The sequence below is a fragment of the Tigriopus californicus genome, chromosome 4 (genome assembly GCF_007210705.1).
Source record: "Tigriopus californicus strain San Diego chromosome 4, Tcal_SD_v2.1, whole genome shotgun sequence".
In the NCBI taxonomy this organism is placed as follows: domain Eukaryota; kingdom Metazoa; phylum Arthropoda; class Copepoda; order Harpacticoida; family Harpacticidae; genus Tigriopus; species Tigriopus californicus.
In genome coordinates, this window is record NC_081443.1 from 11,916,053 (window position 1) to 11,934,658 (window position 18,606).

General features: G+C 44.5%; 1 protein-coding gene across 3 annotated transcripts; it reads right to left on the reverse strand.

Moving 5' to 3' along the window:
- Positions 1-429: 429 nt before the first annotated feature.
- Positions 430-17,342, reverse strand: LOC131879824 (uncharacterized). Of its 3 annotated transcripts, none has more exons than XM_059226267.1 (3): positions 17,243-17,342; positions 3,540-7,782; positions 430-1,028 (listed from the first exon to the last, which is right to left on the reverse strand). In XM_059226267.1, exons 2-3 carry the CDS (start codon positions 7,671-7,673, stop codon positions 549-551), a joined length of 4,614 nt encoding a protein of 1,537 aa, XP_059082250.1. In that variant the 5' UTR covers positions 7,674-7,782; positions 17,243-17,342; the 3' UTR covers positions 430-548. The 3 variants fall into 3 exon arrangements, with proteins under 3 accessions (XP_059082250.1, XP_059082251.1, XP_059082252.1); XM_059226268.1 differs by lacking the exon at positions 17,243-17,342 and adding an exon at positions 13,436-13,661; XM_059226269.1 differs by lacking the exon at positions 17,243-17,342 and adding an exon at positions 11,873-12,060.
- Positions 17,343-18,606: the final 1,264 nt, after the last annotated feature.

Genomic DNA, 18,606 nt, shown 5'->3' on the forward strand with positions numbered 1-18,606 from the left:
ATAGGCAATATCAAGTTCGGTATTAGATTGGTTTTGTTGATGTGGATTTAGCGTACAAAAGTTTCCATGAGGAAAATCGAGGAGAAAAATCTCATGATGAGAAAAGAAAGTAGCTCATGTTGAAAAGATAGAACACCCAATAATGAAGAAAAACCATTTTTTTTTGGCGCAAAAGCTATTTTTTGAGGGGATGGCATTGTTTCACATTTTTTGAGTTAATGAGTCATGCGCGAAGCGCCATTTCACTCATGATTGAAAAATACTTATACAATTTGTTTTCGGCAGTGATTCGTCATAGGTACGCTGATAAGAGTTTTGGTACAAAAACGACTGATCAAAAATCTTAAATACTCAAGTGATGCTGTTTCAACCCTTACAACTAAAAGGGTTGTTGATCTCCCATCACATGAACAGATTGATGTACGTACATAGAGTTTCAATATTTATTTCGACAAAATAAAGATTGAGAGATCTTGGGAAAAATGCCAATGTTTATCAATGTCAAGTGCAAACTCTGATGGAGTCCATTAATGCAAGACTCTGTGGATTCATGAGAAAGTTTTCATAGGAATAACATCGTCCTCCACATTGGTTGGCTTGGTGGGACTGCCAACCTCATTGCTGATGATGATGCTGTTGTTATTGTTGTTCGAGCACTCGAGAACTTTATCCATGGGCGAAGTGATTTTGTCAGATGTCAGATGCTCACCAGGACGGTGGTTGCTGCTGTTGTCGTTGGTGGCTGTTGGGTTGGAAACTGGTTGGATGGAACATTTGGTTCCACTTGATGATGGAGTGGTTGAAGCGGTGGATCCGCTTCTCGGTTCGGGTGGCACTATGGCCACTTGTTTCTTGGGACTTGATGGTTTGGGCAGAGATTTCCGCCGAGCCTGGGCTTGATGATGTTGGAGATGGTGGTTGATGGATGATGGAACCACGCCACAGCTGGGGTGGTTTCGTCCCACCAATTCTGGCCCAGAGCAGCTCTCAGATGAAGAGAACGATGAGTGACGTGAGAGTCGGCTCAGCTGAAATGCGGAGAATGAGAAGGTCTTGATATTAATTGAGGACAACCATTATTCCATTGGAGCAGTAGCCTCCTTCTTCCTTCCTCCCTCCCATTTCCCTTTTCTGTCTTTTGGCCAATTCAAATTGACAGACACGAAATCATTGGGTCTGGTCTTCTTGGTCCTTGAACGACGAAAAGTTGAACATCCGCCTCGAAATTAAAAGTATAGTGGAATTTGTGGACGCTATGAATGATTTCTTTTTCCTTTTTGGTTAGAAGGGGAAAGGAGGCAAAGCTCGGGATTCGAGTGAAAACATTGGCCAAAGCTTGAAATGCGATCTTGATCAGATTCAAATCAGAGAGGAAAGAGGGAGGTGCATTCATAAAACGGCGTCTCCTCCCCTCGATCAACGAAACAGTAAATAAACTCGCTTTGGCACAAGTTTACTTGATACATTTGGTTCGGCCAGAGGAGAAAATAAGCGGGCTAAGGGAGGGTTTTAGAAGCGCTAATTCCCCTACTCATTTTCGAGCAAACTTCATGGAACACGTCAGGTCAGTAGAGGCAGATGAATGAACGACTTTCTCCCCAGGACAAACTTTCATTTTAAGGTTTAAAACATGGAATGGCGTTATGTAGAAATAGATGATTTTCCACATGTTGCAAACTGAGGGACCAATTTTGGCTGGTATGATCGGCTAAGAAAAGATATCAGAATATGGGGCAAGCAAAATTTAAAAAAAAAACCATTTTTTTCGTGATGTTAAATTGTATTTTTTGAAATTTCACCACTAGATGGCGCTCTTCCAAGGGCAAAACTCCGTTAAATGATTCTGATCTTGCTTTCACATTGATATTGTGCTATTTGGATCTTCGTCATTATTAATTGGATCAAATATATTTTCCAATGTGGTCACGGGTGGTTCCAAAACTAGGGTGGCAAGGAAGGTTGGAAAGTAAAAAATTAGCATAGCATAGCATACCAACGTAACACACAAATTCCGGTAAGAGGACAGGGGCAGCCTTTATTTGACTTAGGCTAACAAATGGGTTGCCAATAAGCCTCAAACAATGGTCAAGATATTTAAAAACAGTTGATAACCCCAGTTTTGAAACGTGACTTCACATGACTTACTTGAAAAATTTGCTTAATAATATTAGTACTAGTATTGTAATTGCTCGGGTTTGTAAGCCATTAAAAATAAAGTAAGGTCAACAATAAGATTAAATAGTTGAAACAAAAATGATTTTTTTCCGCTATGTAACTTTAGTAAATATAAATAGCAAGAGTAGAGGAAACAGGGCCACTTGTCATTGACTCAGAGATTACAGGTAGCTTGCTTATGGTACCATTATGAGGCGATTCTTCAGTAGATGCAAGTAGTACCATCTAGCTTGTTAAGGATTTGGTGTACTCCAATAACCGGAAACACTTACTTTCTCAGTTTCGTTTTAGCACTCATAAGGCCAGAAAGTCAGGATACATGTACCTTTTACTGATCCATGTATACTCATTTATAACAAAATAAACTGAGAAGTTGTTCAAGCAATGCCATTTCCATCACTTTTGACATAAACCTATGCAAACCATCATTCCCCATGCTCAACTATGGCGATTAAAGATCTGTACGTTATAGGCAGGACCGGCGTTCAATAACCAAAGCTGAGGAATCGCTCAAAAGAGAACAGGAGGAACGGGAAGTGAGCAACTCAAAGTTCCACAATCGAATGATCTCGATTCAACGAAGACTTGATCTCGTCCCGTTTCATTGGAATTACAGATGATGATGATGATGATGATCGTGATCATGGCGATGATGATAGCTGGGTTCATAGTGGAGTACTGTATGAACTGTGTATGTGATTTGACAGAAAATGGAATACTCAATGGAATTTTTGCTTCTCATTGTGCTTAATGTGATTAGAAAATGATAGATGGGAGGCATTGGGATATTTCATGTCAAAAGAGATCAACAGCTTTGAGAACCTTCCCAGAGGAAGAGAGAGAGACGAGAGCAAGGGCAGGCGAATGAATAATCTGGCTTTGGAATTCGGAATTGGAAGTGTTTGAGTGGAGGGGAGTCAGGTCGACGGGCGGGTGAGTTGATTTTGGTCAGAGACAAAGCTTTCAGTCCTAATACATTCGAGATGATAAATGGCCCCACGACAATTCTCCAGCAGTTCATTTTTCAAAACTGATCCTCGTCGTAAGTGAAAAAGTCCATTTGAACAAGCTTGTTTGTCTCCCTCCAAGACGGACTCAACAACACGTAAGGGAGACAGAGAGACAGAGAGAGGGAGAGAGAGAGGGAGAGAAAGGACGATAGAAAGAGAAACACGTTAATTACTGACACCTCGATACTTCTCGTTCCCCCACTTATCTTTTAAAAGGCAAATGGACTGACATGAACTGACGTGCTCCTGACGAGATTATGTAGAATTTACTCCTATATGGCCAAACAACTGCCTACGCTACACTACGGTATGCACGATTGCACGTACTCTTGGACAATAATCAGGGAAACTCACCAGTTCGGTTAGCATTCCTTGGACATAGTTGAAACATTCCCGACTATTTTTCTGTCGCGACACCGTAAAGACATCCAAAATGCTCAAACAATTGACACATACGGCGCCGGAGGGCGAAGAAGGCACCCGATCCCTACCGTCAAACTTCGGGGTCTCCTTGAGCAAGGGGGCTGAGGGAGAGCGAGTTCCACTTTTGTACCCATATTTGCCCTGTTTGCAGAAATGACAGAGCACCACGCATTTTTTAGTCGCTCGGGACACGTTCGCGATGGTATTCTCGGCACACGTCAGACAAGTGTGAGTGCTCAACCATTTGGGCAGGGCCGGGTGAGGCTCGAAATGCCTTTGACAAATTTGGCAGCAGCTGTCATCTGGTTTGGAAGGTGTGTAGATGGCATTCTTGGGCCCGCTCAATTTGTCATGAACGGCTATCGATAAAGGATCTCCTCCTCCTCGTCGTCGTCGATGATTCATTTCTTTCGAACAAAAGCAAGTCAAAACGGCTTGGAGGCGTTGGAAGTGTTGAGATCTCAATCCTGGATCGTTCATGTGCTGCTCCATGAGTCCAGAGGCGATTTTTTGGTCACAAAAGACACAAAAAGACTCCAAAGCTGGCGTATAATGATGGCCGATGAGGTGTCGGAAGCACTCACTGACCACGTTCGGATTGCTCCCCAACAGAAACTCCCGATCACATTTCAAGCACTCCAGAGCCGTGCTTATGGATACGCCTTTGTGGTTGTTCACAATGAGCTTGACCTTTTGCTGGAAATGCAGGAAGATGGCCGAGTGTCCTGCATTGGGACGGACAATCCCCGTGGCCACGTGCTGACAGACATCCTCCATCGTTTCCAGGCTCAACGGGAAGCTTGTTAAACAGACAGTGCAATGGTAGTAATTATCGTGGCCCGGGCTCGGATTTCTCCAAGACGATGATGCTCCGCTCGTAAACTTGACAGGCTCGTCTTGAACCGGGATTGTTGCCTGTGTTTGGGTTGGCTTTGGGATTTGGAGGTCTGTTACAGTTGGCTTCGGATGCTGTTGTTGATAATGAGAGGCAGGAGGAGTGTTGCCCTGGGTTGTGGGGTTCTGACCGGAAGGGCGCCAACCAAGGTGACAAGATGGCATCGAAACATCCAAGCAGTGGTCATCATCATCACTCATTGATGGCTCAGATCCTAGACCTGTGTCAAGATCATGAGCGATGGAAAGGGAAAACAACTCTTTCGACTTGGGTGCCCACTCGCCAAAGTTCAATCTCTTGGAGGAATCTCGATCATTTGTCTTGGACTTCAAAATTGAGTCGCCCTGATTGAAGCGTCTCTTTCGCAGGCACGGAATTCCTTTGTGAGAGGATGACAAAGGACTAGAAGGGAGGTCCTCGGCCTCTTCCGTTTGAATACCAACTAGGGTCTTGACCTCGACGAGGATCCGCAACCCTTTCATTGAAGAGGCTGCTGAAAAGCGTCGCTGGATCAGCTGGATGATATCTGTCTTCAATTGCTTCTCCAGATCTTGGTGATCTTGGCGTTTGAATGGTAATTTGATATTCTCCTGCCTGCTGTCATCATCTTGACTTTGTTGGGATGGCAGTCTCATGAAATTTGACAAGTCAACTTTGTCCCCGTCAGCCACGGTATCGTTTTCCCGCCGGCCACCCAAGGAGTCGGGCCGTTGGGCCAACGAACCAGAAGAACAAGCAGGAGTCAGAAGGGCAGCAGCAATGGGGACGACCCTGTTTTTGTCGTCATCATCTTTGGGACTAGACAAACCCTTTGACGGTGATGAGGGGGATGATACTCTGACTGGGGATTTGCAATCTGCTTGAAACTCTAGCCGAACCATTGGCTTGGCCGAGCATTCTGGGTCGCTTTCTGCCAAGATAGCAACGCTCTTTCTAGACAAATACTGCGATTCGGTATTTCTCAGGGCAATAGTCATGTCATTGAGAGCCATTTCCAGAGTGTCACTCATCTCCTTCGGATCATAATTCCTCCATATCCCGCTTTCAACGCCTTCTCGCCTCTTTCGTTTTGACGACGGTGATGTTTTCTTAGACTTGGCATTAACTCGGTGATTCCTCCCTAAGGCATTCATGGACGACGACGACGACGACGACGATGATGATGATGAGGGTGCGTTTCCACTTTCTTGAGAGCCGAAAGACCGTGATGGTGATGTGAAATTAGAAAGCTCGTCGGGGCATTCACCAAGAGAAAGTTGCCTCTTCTTGGCTTTGGCCTTCTTTCTTTCTGCGGGATAAGTGGTGGAGTAGTCGACTACCTCAGCCAATCCCAACTCACCATTGGTGGGAACCGGGGGAGCTTGGGGAGCTTGGGGAGCTTGTTGAGGCTCCGAAGAGGGAGAAAGATTTCTTTCTTTGACTAAGACAACAAGGGGTTCCTCATCGTTAGCCTTTGGGCTCCTGTTGACGTGACAGCTCTCCACTTCCCCTGGCACCCTCATGATCATGAAGTTATCTGCATCGTTCATCCCTTCATCCGCCGCCGTCTCGGAACGATGATCTTTGTGTGCATGTGTCTGTTTCTCTTGGGGTAACGCTTGATTGGTTTGAGTCAATAGAGATGATTCACAGGAGGAAGAGCAAGAGGACGACGACGACGAACTACCCAGTGTGCTTCCGATCAGCTCATGCAATGGAACGAATATCTCTTCATCCTGATTCTCATTCGCACTCGACACGGTATGTGAATGACTTTCGTCCTGGCTCTCCTCGAGTTGGGAAAATGGGGTAGGATCCTCATTTGACATCGAGGAAGGCAGGGTTTTGCTACCAATATAGGAGGAGGTGGATGACGAGGAATGAAGATGAGTCTCACTGTTGGGTGATTGGAGGTCTGAATAGGCAGGAGTGGGAGGATAATTGGCCTCATGGTAGGGTGTGGAGGCAGAACCCCCGCCACCAGTAGTGGCCTGAAACGATGGCAATGGAGTGGGTGGTTGATGGTCCGTCTGGTGGGACGGGGTGGGTGGGTTGTTCGAGTAGGGGGTAAGTGGCATATCAAATTTTGAAGAGTCCAGCTCTCCGGTTTTCAAGTCATCAATCATTTTGTTCTCACAAGAGGGCTCGGCAGCGGTGGTATTCGCTCCCATCTTCCTCGGGTTCCCATGGTCCTGGGAATGGGACGAGGGCGGGGGTGTCGCCTCTTGGAGAAGCGGCAGATCGTTGGAAGTCAAATAGTACTGACCACCATAATAGCCCTCACAAGGGTAACTATTGTCTTGGACCTGGCTCCGGAGGTTCTCAACGGGACGAGGATGGCGGCCCAATTGAGGGCTCCACGGAGATTGCGAGGCCTGGTTTTGGTGGGGAAACGGCTGGTGCCGATCATACAGACAATTTTGCGGCTGTGGCAATTGAGCGTAATGCTGGTGCTGGTACCCTTGGGACATGTCGTAACTCCATCGCGCCTGTGATTGAAATGCATTATTGCATTGGCTCATTGGCTGTCCATGTTTAGGCAATGGGGTGGAATAATAGGGTTGGGAGAACTGCCCCATGCCCCCACTACTGTGGCTTCCATAGTGTGGTTGGATCCGAGCACTATCTGGCGCTACTCCGAAATCCGATTTGACTCTGCTGACCTGGTAATTGCCACCAACGCCAACTCCAGACTCAGAACCACTTTGCTGTCGACCCTGGACATAATGAGGATATGAGCCAGAAGAAGAGGGGTTCTCACAAAAGGTATTAGATGATGATGATGACGGAGATGAAGAAGAGGGCGACGCTGAAGATGGCGAGCCTCTCATGACCACGTGTGAAGGAGGAGGGCCAGGCATATCGCAATGAGCTTGATGCAGGTTGTGAGAGTGCTGGCCCTGGTGTTGGAGATGTTGGAGGTGGGGATGGTGGTGGTTAGGAGGTTGACTGTGGTGATGCACATAAGCTCTCATAGACGAGGACACATGAGGCGGGGCAGCTGATGCTAAATTCTGATCAATCATGCCTTTGTCAGACTGTCTGATGACGTGAGGAGGAGCCTGAATAGAGGAAGGAGAAGTGAGACCACCGTTGTTCCGATGTGGATCATGGTGATAGTGGTGATGGGGATGGCGACTGTTGCTATCACCAGTCCTGGGCTTCCTCGGAGTCACGGGTGTATTATGCATTTTTTATGTCTATCTGTCAGATGAGTATCACGAGGAGTGACATCAGGGCGTCTCGGACGACTTTTGTTTGGACCTCAGTGATCATCGAAAGGGGAACTCGAGTCCTGATCTGAAAAGAGGAACCCGAGAAACTGTTATAGACTGATTCGTCCATCTTTTATTCCAATAATCTTCTGGCTGGCATTCGTAAATCACCTGGCCTTGGCCAAATAAGCGTCATGCTCTATTCAAGACTTTTGTCTGAGTCTCCCGTTCTATTCTCTGTTTCTCCCTCCCTGCTGATTGTCATTCCACATGTGCAAGTAGAAGCATAGTATCAGTAGAAGAGCTCTCTTAAGTCAATACATGGACTGTCTGTCTGGTTATAAGTGAGATCTACTACGCGGAGTTCGTCTCTCCTATCGCTAACGCTCCTAATGGTCCTCTACTGTGGGGTAGAGTCCCTCTCGAATCCAGTTAACCACCTCGAGCTGGCACCAAATCCGAGATAAATCCTTAAACCAACTCTGGACCTCCAAAAAGTCACTTAGGTCCAATCCATCACCTCTGTAGCTATACCCAAAACCTTGGCCAAAGGGCCAACAGGGTGAATTTACCAGACATGAGCAAACCTCGAAATGTGTCTCTGATGGTCTAAACGCTCAACCAGAACTGGTGGTAGATGATCTGCGTGAGCAAATATGGCTGTTAAGCTCACCCCAAAGGTGCATGGAGGGTTTTGAAAGCATTGTGCCACCTTTCCTCACACAAAGTAGTAGCCCCAAGTCTCGTTTTTCCATCATAGCAAAGCGCATGAACTCCCCAGACTCCGAGCGCGTCGAGCCAAGCCCGCAAACTCGATTTATCTTCTCGGCTTGTCAAAATACCTTTTCAAAACTGGATTTTAATGACGGAAAATGGCCTCTCCATCTCAAAAAGAGGCATGGGATATCCAGATCTTTTGTGTGGATTGGAAGTCGAGGAAAGGTATGGGAAACCGAGGATGAGTCTCCGATCCGGGGATTCGTCTTGCTTTTTCTTCTGAACGAAGATCGATTCAAGTCATTTTCCATGCCATTGATCCGAAGATTGGAGACAATCCGGTCGAGTAGAACTCGGAAATAATGGACAAACACTCATAAAAAATAGAGTCTCAAGACTAAGAAGAAACAAGCAATCTTTTTTTTCCATCTCGACCCCCTTCCATTTCAGAGACCCTTGAGCTAAAAGCTCCTCTCCCAAATCCTCATTGACTCCGTTTCCATTCCCCCAACCCACTTCCAACTTGGTGGCTGCGTTTTCCTCCCTTCTGCTTTTATTCCATTCTTCTTTATCCTCAAAGGAAGGGGGTGGGACTCAGAGGGAATACCGAATAATGGAACGAGGCATCCGATCTTGATGTCCGACACCTTGATTGAATCAATACCCACGCCCACTTACTTGAAATGGAGACATCAACTGGTCTCGCTCTCAAATCGGGCTCAGCACCCCTGTTTTGACTCTCTCTGAAGACTAAACGTTCCAGATTTGAGCCGAAATATACGGAACAATAAAACCTGAGCGACAGAGAGCCTGTCAAAATAGATAGCAGGAATTCAGATAGATGACTCGTCTAATATGCATGAAATTAGCATTAAAAATGAAATAAAAGAAATGGCGATCGTGCAGGGTGGCTAGACCGCAGTTTGTCGGCTTGTGGTATAGGATGATATCCCATGGCTAAAAGATTCAATTGGCAGCCCTGAGGGTGTGAGATACCATGAATTGGAATTCTAGCATAGAACAAAGTCTCAACGAAATTCTCGGAGCCGTAAAGGTAAAGAGAAGGGGGATCTTTACACTTGGTGGCGCGGTGCGGACATTGTTTTATTACCTTCATATATCACTTTATGTAAAGACTTGGGGCGGCAATGAATTACTGCACTCTAAAATAAGTTGAAAATCGGCATATGGTAATGAAGCACCGCTGTCTTTAGGGAGTAAAGTAAGGAGAGTGCAATGTGCATTTAATTAGACCGAGAGAGAAATGTCAATTTTGCAAGCCCTTGCTGTAAAATGGAGTACGTAAATCCGAACTATTCTGATTTTTTGGACTAAGCCATAGCTGCTTTCAGGAACCCTCCGTATTTGAATGTGATATTTTTTTTCATCATTCAATTCACTGGATGTTATTTCTAGGATAAAATTGAAAAATAATACTTGGCACATTGTAGGAAATCCAACAGTTTAATTTAGGACCCAAATACATGGGTAGTTTTTCATTATTAAGTGGAAATGTTCGAGGTAACTCCCAATTTGGCAACGGAATATTTGAAATGCAGCAATGCATTTTCGCTCGTGGCCGAAATGAGATGAAATTCCACAATTCTCACTCATTCGTCCATCCCACCGAATTGTATTCGAGATGAAGAAATGAGGAGGGAAAGTCATAAGTTAATTTTGTTAGCCTTCAACCCGGTGGGGGACTGACATCTTGGCTTGAAGGGGGTCTCGAGGCTCCACTGTCTTTACTCATAACACTCGTCATACTTCTCTGTCAAGTCGCAGTACCAGCAACTAAGGTATTGGGTAGAGCCATAATGGAATGCCATCACAATTGAGCATACTCAATGGCTAGGAACTTTAATATGATCACTGATTCATGTTTCATTCATGGTGAAGCTATGGCTTGAATTCCTGTAAACTGGCCCCATCCACATATGGTTAATGTCTGGCTTTGGTGGAAATTGTGGACGTGGCTGAACTCATGCCCAAGTATGACAAGTGGAGTGGAAATATTGAGTCTAATGGAAGACGTGAGGTATATGCCTATGAGATGGAGCATGCCATCATCCATTTATGAATATTTCTCAAATGGTTGGAGAAACCAAGCTCTTCACTTTCAGAGCTTTCTATGGCTGCCGTGTTGGCTCGCACTTGAAACATGTTGATCTTTTTTGCCACATAAATGGGACACATTCGGGTCCTTATTAAGAGCTGGATGTTGACACATATCAACGATGATCTTGACAGGCTTCTCAAAAGAAGGGAACGGCAAAAAACGCTGGAAATCCGGATTTTGGTTGCTCATTATACCAGAGAAAAACAAACTCTCTTTCTCCCGACTCTCGCGTTTGCTCTTTTTTCTTTGGGAGCTTCTCAGTCAGAGCTCATTAGCATAAAAGTGATGCTCTCATTGCTTGCTCCTCTCTCTTTCTGCCTTTGGCACGCCAATGGACCATCCACTACAACCAGGGAGCATTAAAATAATCGCATTTTCTTGCTTAAATCCATTCGGATACCACTGATCGGATAAAAATTGGCACCGGCAATTCCAATGAAGATACTTCATCATCTCCCTGATATTTCCAAGGAGATTCAAAATCGCAACCCTGCCATTTTTTATTACAAAGTAGAAGAGTGAGTCTGTATGTTTGGTAGAGGTCGGCTTGACGTTTTGGGAAGACTATATTGCATTAGTGAAAGATCGCCTTTGTGGGTAGCACCCATCCTGGCCACTTAGCACCCAAGGGGTAAAAAATTCAGCAACGAATCCTCTAGAGAACACCCCTGAGGGCTTCATTTCAGCCCCATATTGTGAGGATCGTGAGGGCTTGCTGGGCAATCTAACGAGTTAATGAGGCGAAATTCAATCACCCATTCTGCAACAAGTTCAAGAGGCGAATGCTTTCAAACTGTCAGGTTCAAATTCAAATCCTCGGTTGACTGCGGAATGGGTACACTACAATTGAGAAGCCTTTATTTACCCTATATGATCATCCCTACATGAGTTTTAATATGACGGTTCCATGACTTTTCCCGAGACTTGGTCACAACTGAATAAAACACCAAGGCTCAAGAGTGAAGATTAATATTGTGGAGGTAAAGTTGAGGGCGTCGCTTTTAATCTGATGGTGAGTGGGACTGCATGATTCAATTAAAACTTACGTCCTGACGTGATCACATTTAGAAGAGGAAAAAACTTGGGTCCAAGGGCTGACACTGACTAATGACATATCAATTAAGCCCTGATGCCATGACGATAGAGACTTGATCAGTGACATTTCATGATTCACAGAAAAAAACACCCAAATCAAGATCACCTCTCAAAACCGGCTCTTTGGCTCCTCTGGATCGCGCACACACGCAATCACTTTTGCCCGACGACAGCTGTGTGCAGGGGTTCCCCAGCCAAAATTACCTCCTAACTTATGTGCTCATTCAATTTGAAGGGAGCTCACCGCAATTTTGGAGTCAATTTTTCACTTTTTTATTGGCACTGCCATTGTCTTCTTTTCGGCTTTGGAAAGACTCCCGAGGTCTACTAGTGAAGAGAGCGGAAGTCCAAACTGCTTTTGTTCAGTGCTCACTCTTGTCCCTCGGAGGCGAAACCGGCTCTCGCTTCAGAGGTTCCGCCGCGAGTCCGTTCAGTTCTAGCTTCTCATTGGCCGAGGGTGGCGGGAAATCAGGGGTGCGCACTAAAGTGCCGCGTCTCTCTCAAAGGAGCGGAGCAATTTGACGCTTTCCAAATTCAATCTTGTGGGGAATAATTGAATAATTGGAGCTGTTGCTTGACACAATGGCATCGAAGGTAATGGCAATTGCGATACAATGGATGAATGAAATATTAACCAAGGCGAGGATAGGATTCAGGCTTTCATCATTTGTCATGGGAAGAGGTGGAGAGCAAAAAAAAAATAACCGGGACTGGCGGTGAAAACCGGGTAAACTTGCTTTTAGCGATTTGAACTGTAAATATCATCGGCCCATGAATTGAGGCAATAAAATGTGGTATGCTCATCAAAGGCTGGTTTGGTCGACTGGTTGGTGGCTTTTAGGCAATTGCCGAAGGCGGATCAATTTACTAGAGCCGGTGTCAAATGTTTGTTTGGCTTGCCGTGAAATTAGATGTGATTACGCTTGAGGTGCCAACGGCTGTGACCAAATTTCCCAGACCAAAAGGATTGGAAGGATTGACAAGCTCAACCATAGACCCCGTTGACCTGTCAATATCGGTTAGACAGGCTTCACAAGTTTCTCGAGAGCGATTCGTCTCTATTCGAACATCGGGCGATTCAAAGGAACTTTTCCTCATCCCAAATTCCACTTCGAGATTGGAAACCCATTACGGGAGATCATTTGAAATGAAGATTTAGAGAAAATTGATTCCATCTCAAAGCAAGTGGCGACAAAGGCACTCAATTTGAGACACGCAACAAGCTAATGTCTGGAGGGGACTCATTGGGCCGGTCTAAAAAAATGCCTAATACTCCAAGCTTCTGACTTTGAAGATATTTCTTTGGTCTGACTAAGGTATGGCCAAATGAGAGAAACAGTATACAGAATAAAAGTTTAAACTATGCGGTAGCTGCTTCCACCAACACCAGGTCGTGTTGTGCACTTTCAAAGGACATTGTGTCAACGTTTGACTTGGGCATTCAAGGCTTGAATGACAGTTGAATGGAACAATACAATAACAAACGCATTGGGATGCCATGATGAGTATTGGTGTCAGAACCAGCTGGTGTCTCGGAAGGGCATGGGACAGCAAGGGACACCCCCTCCTCAATCCATTCTAAATGGATTGCGAGATGATTTGAATGAAAGTGCTAGCCCAAGAGCACATCAACATCCACCGCAGGAGCCAAAACAAACAAATTAGTGGTCAGAACCATTTCGGGAGGAGGAGGCGGAGGAGGATTTCGATAGCTATCCTGGTGACAAATGATCGGACCAAGAGATGGATCATTGTGGCACAAACTAGCCATCAGCCACCCGTTTGGACAGTGTTGTACTCATCTTACCCAGTTCTTTCGATGGCTGCACGCATAGTACCACCACTCAAATGCTAGTTCACTTCACTTGTGCCCTTTTTTAACAACTGGTGCCTGCAGATGAGGCTCGATTTCAAGTCATTAGCCACAAAAATGACACCTCTTCCAGGCACTAATTAATGACCAGGTCTTCTACGTGGACCCTGTGCCATGCCGGACTTTGTGTTAAGTACTGATTTCACTCTTTCTTTTGGCATGGCTACGTTTTCTTTCTTTCCTCTGACTCTCCTCCTCTTCCTCCTTCTCCTTGATACGTGGATTTGGCCGCTCTCGCTCTTTCTTTCTCTGGCTCTTGCTCGCTCTCGGCCTAGTTCTCGTTCTCACCCTCTACTCGCTTGGAAGCATCGTGAAGTCGTGACTACTCGCTCTCGCCCATCGCATTTGCTCTCAGAGCTTCCAAAACTCAGCTCCAAAACTTGGGTACTTGATTCGTTTTTTTTTTCGTGGTGAATTAACCCCATGAAATATCTAGGTATTTTGGCAGCCACAAAAAAGTGTGCTTGAGTACAATCCTGAAATTGCTGTGCAGACTGTCAGTCGATTGTTGGATTGTAAGAATTGAATGCCTGCTGGGGACAGATTTAAGGCCAGTCACTTTTCACACATGAAGATCGTTGTAGATTCTTGACGACGATCCTTGTGACAGATCCTTGATCAAGAGAACGGTCCATTTCTGAGGAACTCTTTCCCCTCGTCTGGATGGACTGACTGATCCTAATCAGAGTTAGTTTAGTACCAATCATTGACACGGAATAAATGATCTTAGATTTATGGCATCACTGGCACTCTGATCTGATAATTGGAGGATTGTCTCATTATTTCATTGTTTCAAATCGCAATGCCCAAGAAAAACGGCCAAGATCAGATCTGGCCCAACATCCATAAATCTGGTTGGGTTTTCGAGGCATTCAACTCATTTATTTGTTCCATAACTAGATATCTCTCTGTCCAAATATGTAACCTGGCATGGAAACCAGTGGTTTAATCTGGTTGAATGAATCAGAGGTAGCTGGACGAATCCAAGTTGTCTCTCGGATGAGGCCACCTTGGATTCCTTTCAAAAGTGAAGCCATTAATGAGCATCTCCAGTTTCAGAGCTAGTCATTACAATCAATTATTTGGATGCTTGGGAAAAAAACAAGGAAGATGGATGGATGGTTGACTGGTTGGACAGACCACCAGACCCTGTCAAGTGAATTAGAAGAGTCTCCCCATAACACAGATGTCAAATCAGGGGGTTGCAAGTCCCAATAATTGTATTGCGGTTGCTTCATTTTCCCTAACAAAACGAAATAAAATTGGGGTTACTCGTTGCATTTAGACACTCTTTTGCCTCCCTCAAGAACGTCGCATGAATTATTTGCACCTTGGCTTATCAGATCCAAAACTTGGGAGGGTCTCTGGACCAAAGTGTTGTGAATGGCGACGTTTTAATTGCCTTTCCGTATTTGAATGCGTTTCCAGGACGGCAGAACCATGTCGTTCCGAGGGAATATCGACTTTGGAACGGCGGATTCGAGGATTCGGCCAAGTGAGAAAGAGTGCTTGACAGCTGTCACCAGGATCAAGAACTTTGTCCCGTGGCTTTTCTACTCAACTGCTCATGCGAGGGCAGCAAGTAGTTGGTTTATTAATTGACACCAAAGATGGAGTTAAGACGTTGGCCATAACACTCTGGACAATGGTTTTTATCTCCTTATGGAGTAAATAGCACAAAGGGCTATCAAGACACTTTGTTCATGCAGGTGTTGAAAGTCAATTTGGAACCCTGGTCTTCAAATAGAACCACTTATCAATGTAATATGTTTCAAAAACGAAGCTATCCGATTTACATCAATATCTGAAACATTTAATTCAGCATTTTGTTTATTGCTCGAACCACTTCTGCGTACGGTATATGAGAGTACAGGGAATGAATCACCGGTTGATAAGGATAGGTTGAAACATGCGTGGATTGAAAGTTGTTGATATTTCAAAAAAGGAAACAAAAGTAGATATAATGCAGCAAAGAGATAGGTGTGCAAAGTACAATGTTAGAATAGATTCCCTGTCCCTTGATAACAAGAAAGGAATGAATCGAGCGATGTCATTGATTTGATCGGCTTTATAATAGCCTTTCTGTTCTGAATTAAATTTGCATTCAGGTGGACATAGAATCCAAACAAGTGGGAAGTTGCTGGCCTATTAATGTGCTGTTCATTAATTTTTCTAACAAATTTGACAGAAGGAGTTTGATTTATCACACTGACTTTCATTATTAAAATGCTTAAAATGTAATAAAAATTTACCTCTTTGGACGAGCCAGTCCGTTTGCTTTTTTCCCCCAATATTATTGAAATTCTCCTTTCATTTATAGTAATGACAAAATGATCCGCAATATGTTCACGGGCCAACTCGAATCGGACAGAACAAAGTAGATACCAAAATTCACTCCAGGGTGAAATCATTGGTTTAAATCAGCAACATACAGAGCTATGAGTGTGAATTACATGTGAAATCGAGGATGAAACTGAACGAGATAAATGGGTGTCTGTTCATGAAAGCAATGTTGAATATGACACGCGACCCCGTACATAAAGGGTTGCCGTTGTTTTTGATGGTGATATGTGTGGTGCAGCTTTTCCAACTTTCCTACAAAGAAGATCCATGGCTCTACGAGTGTGGTTATGAGCTTTGACAAATTACTTGGTAACCATGCTGTGGAACTTTCAACGAAAACATCTTTTTTGAGTGGAACATTCGGATCAATTTCCTTACTTTAGATGATGACTTTCATTTAAGTAGAAGGAATGATATGGTCTAGTGCTAGGCTGTTTTGTGTTGCGTTTTTCTAACAAAAAACAGACAATTCCCTTATGGTTCATTTCTAATTTCAAACTCATTGCAATGCAAAGATCGAATATTAGTTCCCTAATTAGTATTGGATGATGATAGGGCTATCAAAACCTTCTCAATCAGCCATTTAATCACTCCAATAGTCCACTTTCACTGCTACTCTTACTAATGATGACATGAAACGTCCATCAATGATGTTTAAACCACCGTTAGAGTGCAAAATGAAAATGCATTTCTCATCAATTAAATCGTTCATTACTATTACCGAAAAACCCCTTGCAAGTGCTATAAATATCTATCAATTCCTAAAAACTTCATTGACCCTTAAAGTGGCGCTAAAGCTATTGAAAAATCCACATGCGCATATAAAGATCAACCGTTAGGAAATTTACAAAAATATGTTCTTTCATTTAAATAGTACTAGGGATTACATTCCCTTTTACTGGTTAAGACAGCATGTGAAAAATCAAACAAAAAATGCCGGAGTTGACTTGGTCTAATGAGAAGGGCTACTCTATTTCATACTTTTACTCCATCCCTTCCCTTCGATATGAGGTTTTATTGCAGGCAATGGTCGTCGGATTGTCATTGTCACGGTCTAATCATGGAACAATCGCATTATTGTCCCCTGAAAGTGCACAAGTTCTCATCGCCACCCTCATCATCCCTCCTCAGTGTGGATCCTCCCCTTCATTGAGAGTAGCTCTTGACCAAGAGGTGCTTGAGCCTTCCAGTGCCACGAGTGCCGAAAATGAGAACGAGGGTTGGGAATTGGGATTGTCTCTCTCTCTCTTTCTCTTCTAGGTAAATAGCCTTTGGCCCAGGAGCCATCGAGTCTGGGGCAGAGGTGATAAGAAACTATTTTCCGCCATTACCAATCTTGCCGCCATTCCTCCCCTTAAAAGCCAAACTTCTGGATTTGTAGCGTGTACGTACACTTACCTGGTATTACAGTATTGGTGCGGGTAGTAACTCTTGAGCCCTTGAGGGGATGGCCGATGGGTATCTCGCCATTCATTTCTACCTGGAACGGAGGAGAAGGCACGCCATTATCGAAATATCCACAAAGACTTGAAATAACAGTCCAGGCATTTCAGCTGACTTTCGTTAATCAGACGAGACCTGAAATTGGCTAGTTAGCGATAATGGGGAGGAAACATAACGGAGTGTACCATAAGTCGCTTCTTGGGAGGGGTGGGTGACTGTTGAGTAATTATTCGTAGCCATGCCGGATGGTGTTACTACTCAGTACGTAGAGCATAAGTGGAAGGCCAAAGTAGGAGGAGAATTGAGATAACTTGGCACTCCATAACCAGGACTGTCAATTAACCCCGAGGTTTTCATTGGGAGCATCTTTCGGCTATCCAGAGTGCTGAGGTGATAAATTGATCCCATTGCCCCCTCCGTGAGGTACGGCAAGGAATTGGAATTAATATTCCCTCTTTGTAGCCAACGTGATGGAGGCACGCGTCAGACTCATTTGTGAAGAAATTCATCGGGGAGTTCCATCTTTCATTAACACAATGTGCCAATAATCCATCTACTACACCGTCAACCAACCTACGAGAACGAGGCGGGAAAATGACATCCCCAACTGTATCATGGCAAGTCTCTGAAGAGGACGAATGAATGCACTGCTGGATCCCCGGTGTGGCTGACTTTGGATACGGGGATACCCTATGATATAAGACATGTGGGTGACATCCAGGTCCCATCTGATGCCCCATCAAAGTTATCAAGGGACGGGAGGATCCCAGATTGCTTACTCCCAAAATGGTCTTCGGGACATGGAATTGTTTCTTGTTGATATGATGGACCGAGTTGGGCTTTGTCAAAGTGCTGAAGAGAGGCACATAACTCACCTTCCTTCAGCAAAGAAAGACAGAAATCCACTTGGGTTCAAATGAAGCGTAACCCAGAGCTCATGCCAAAGCAAGGAGTGACATTCTAGTTTGAAACTTCGTTGTGGGATATTCAATTCACGACTTGGGTTTCTACAGGTGCTGTTTTGAGGGAAGGATTTCTTGATTTTTCTTGAGACCCTTGGTGAAGAATGTTGGTCCAGCAAGAGGGGCGATGGATGCTATACAAACCAATTTTTGGCTTGGCGTCTCATTCCGAAGGAAAACTAATGGGCTCAAATAGCGAAACTGACAAATAGTCATGTTAGCTAATAAAGATCAGAGTTCAACCCCCCCAAACCTCCAAAAGGAAATTCTCCTGGGTGGGTCCTTTTCCGAAATCTAGTGAAACCTTAATCAAAACGCTTCTCTTATTAGAAATCAATACGGACAATAGTTTTTTCC

Bases quoted from the DNA above. Each gene is read 5' to 3' on its own strand.
- LOC131879824 (XM_059226267.1), bottom strand. From the start codon at position 7,673: ATGCATAATACACCCGTGACTCCGAGGAAGCCCAGGACTGGTGATAGC. The intron at 1,029-3,539 runs GTGAGTTTCCCT...TCCGCATTTCAG, and splicing joins AAGGAATGCTAACCGAACTG to CTGAGCCGACTCTCACGTCA.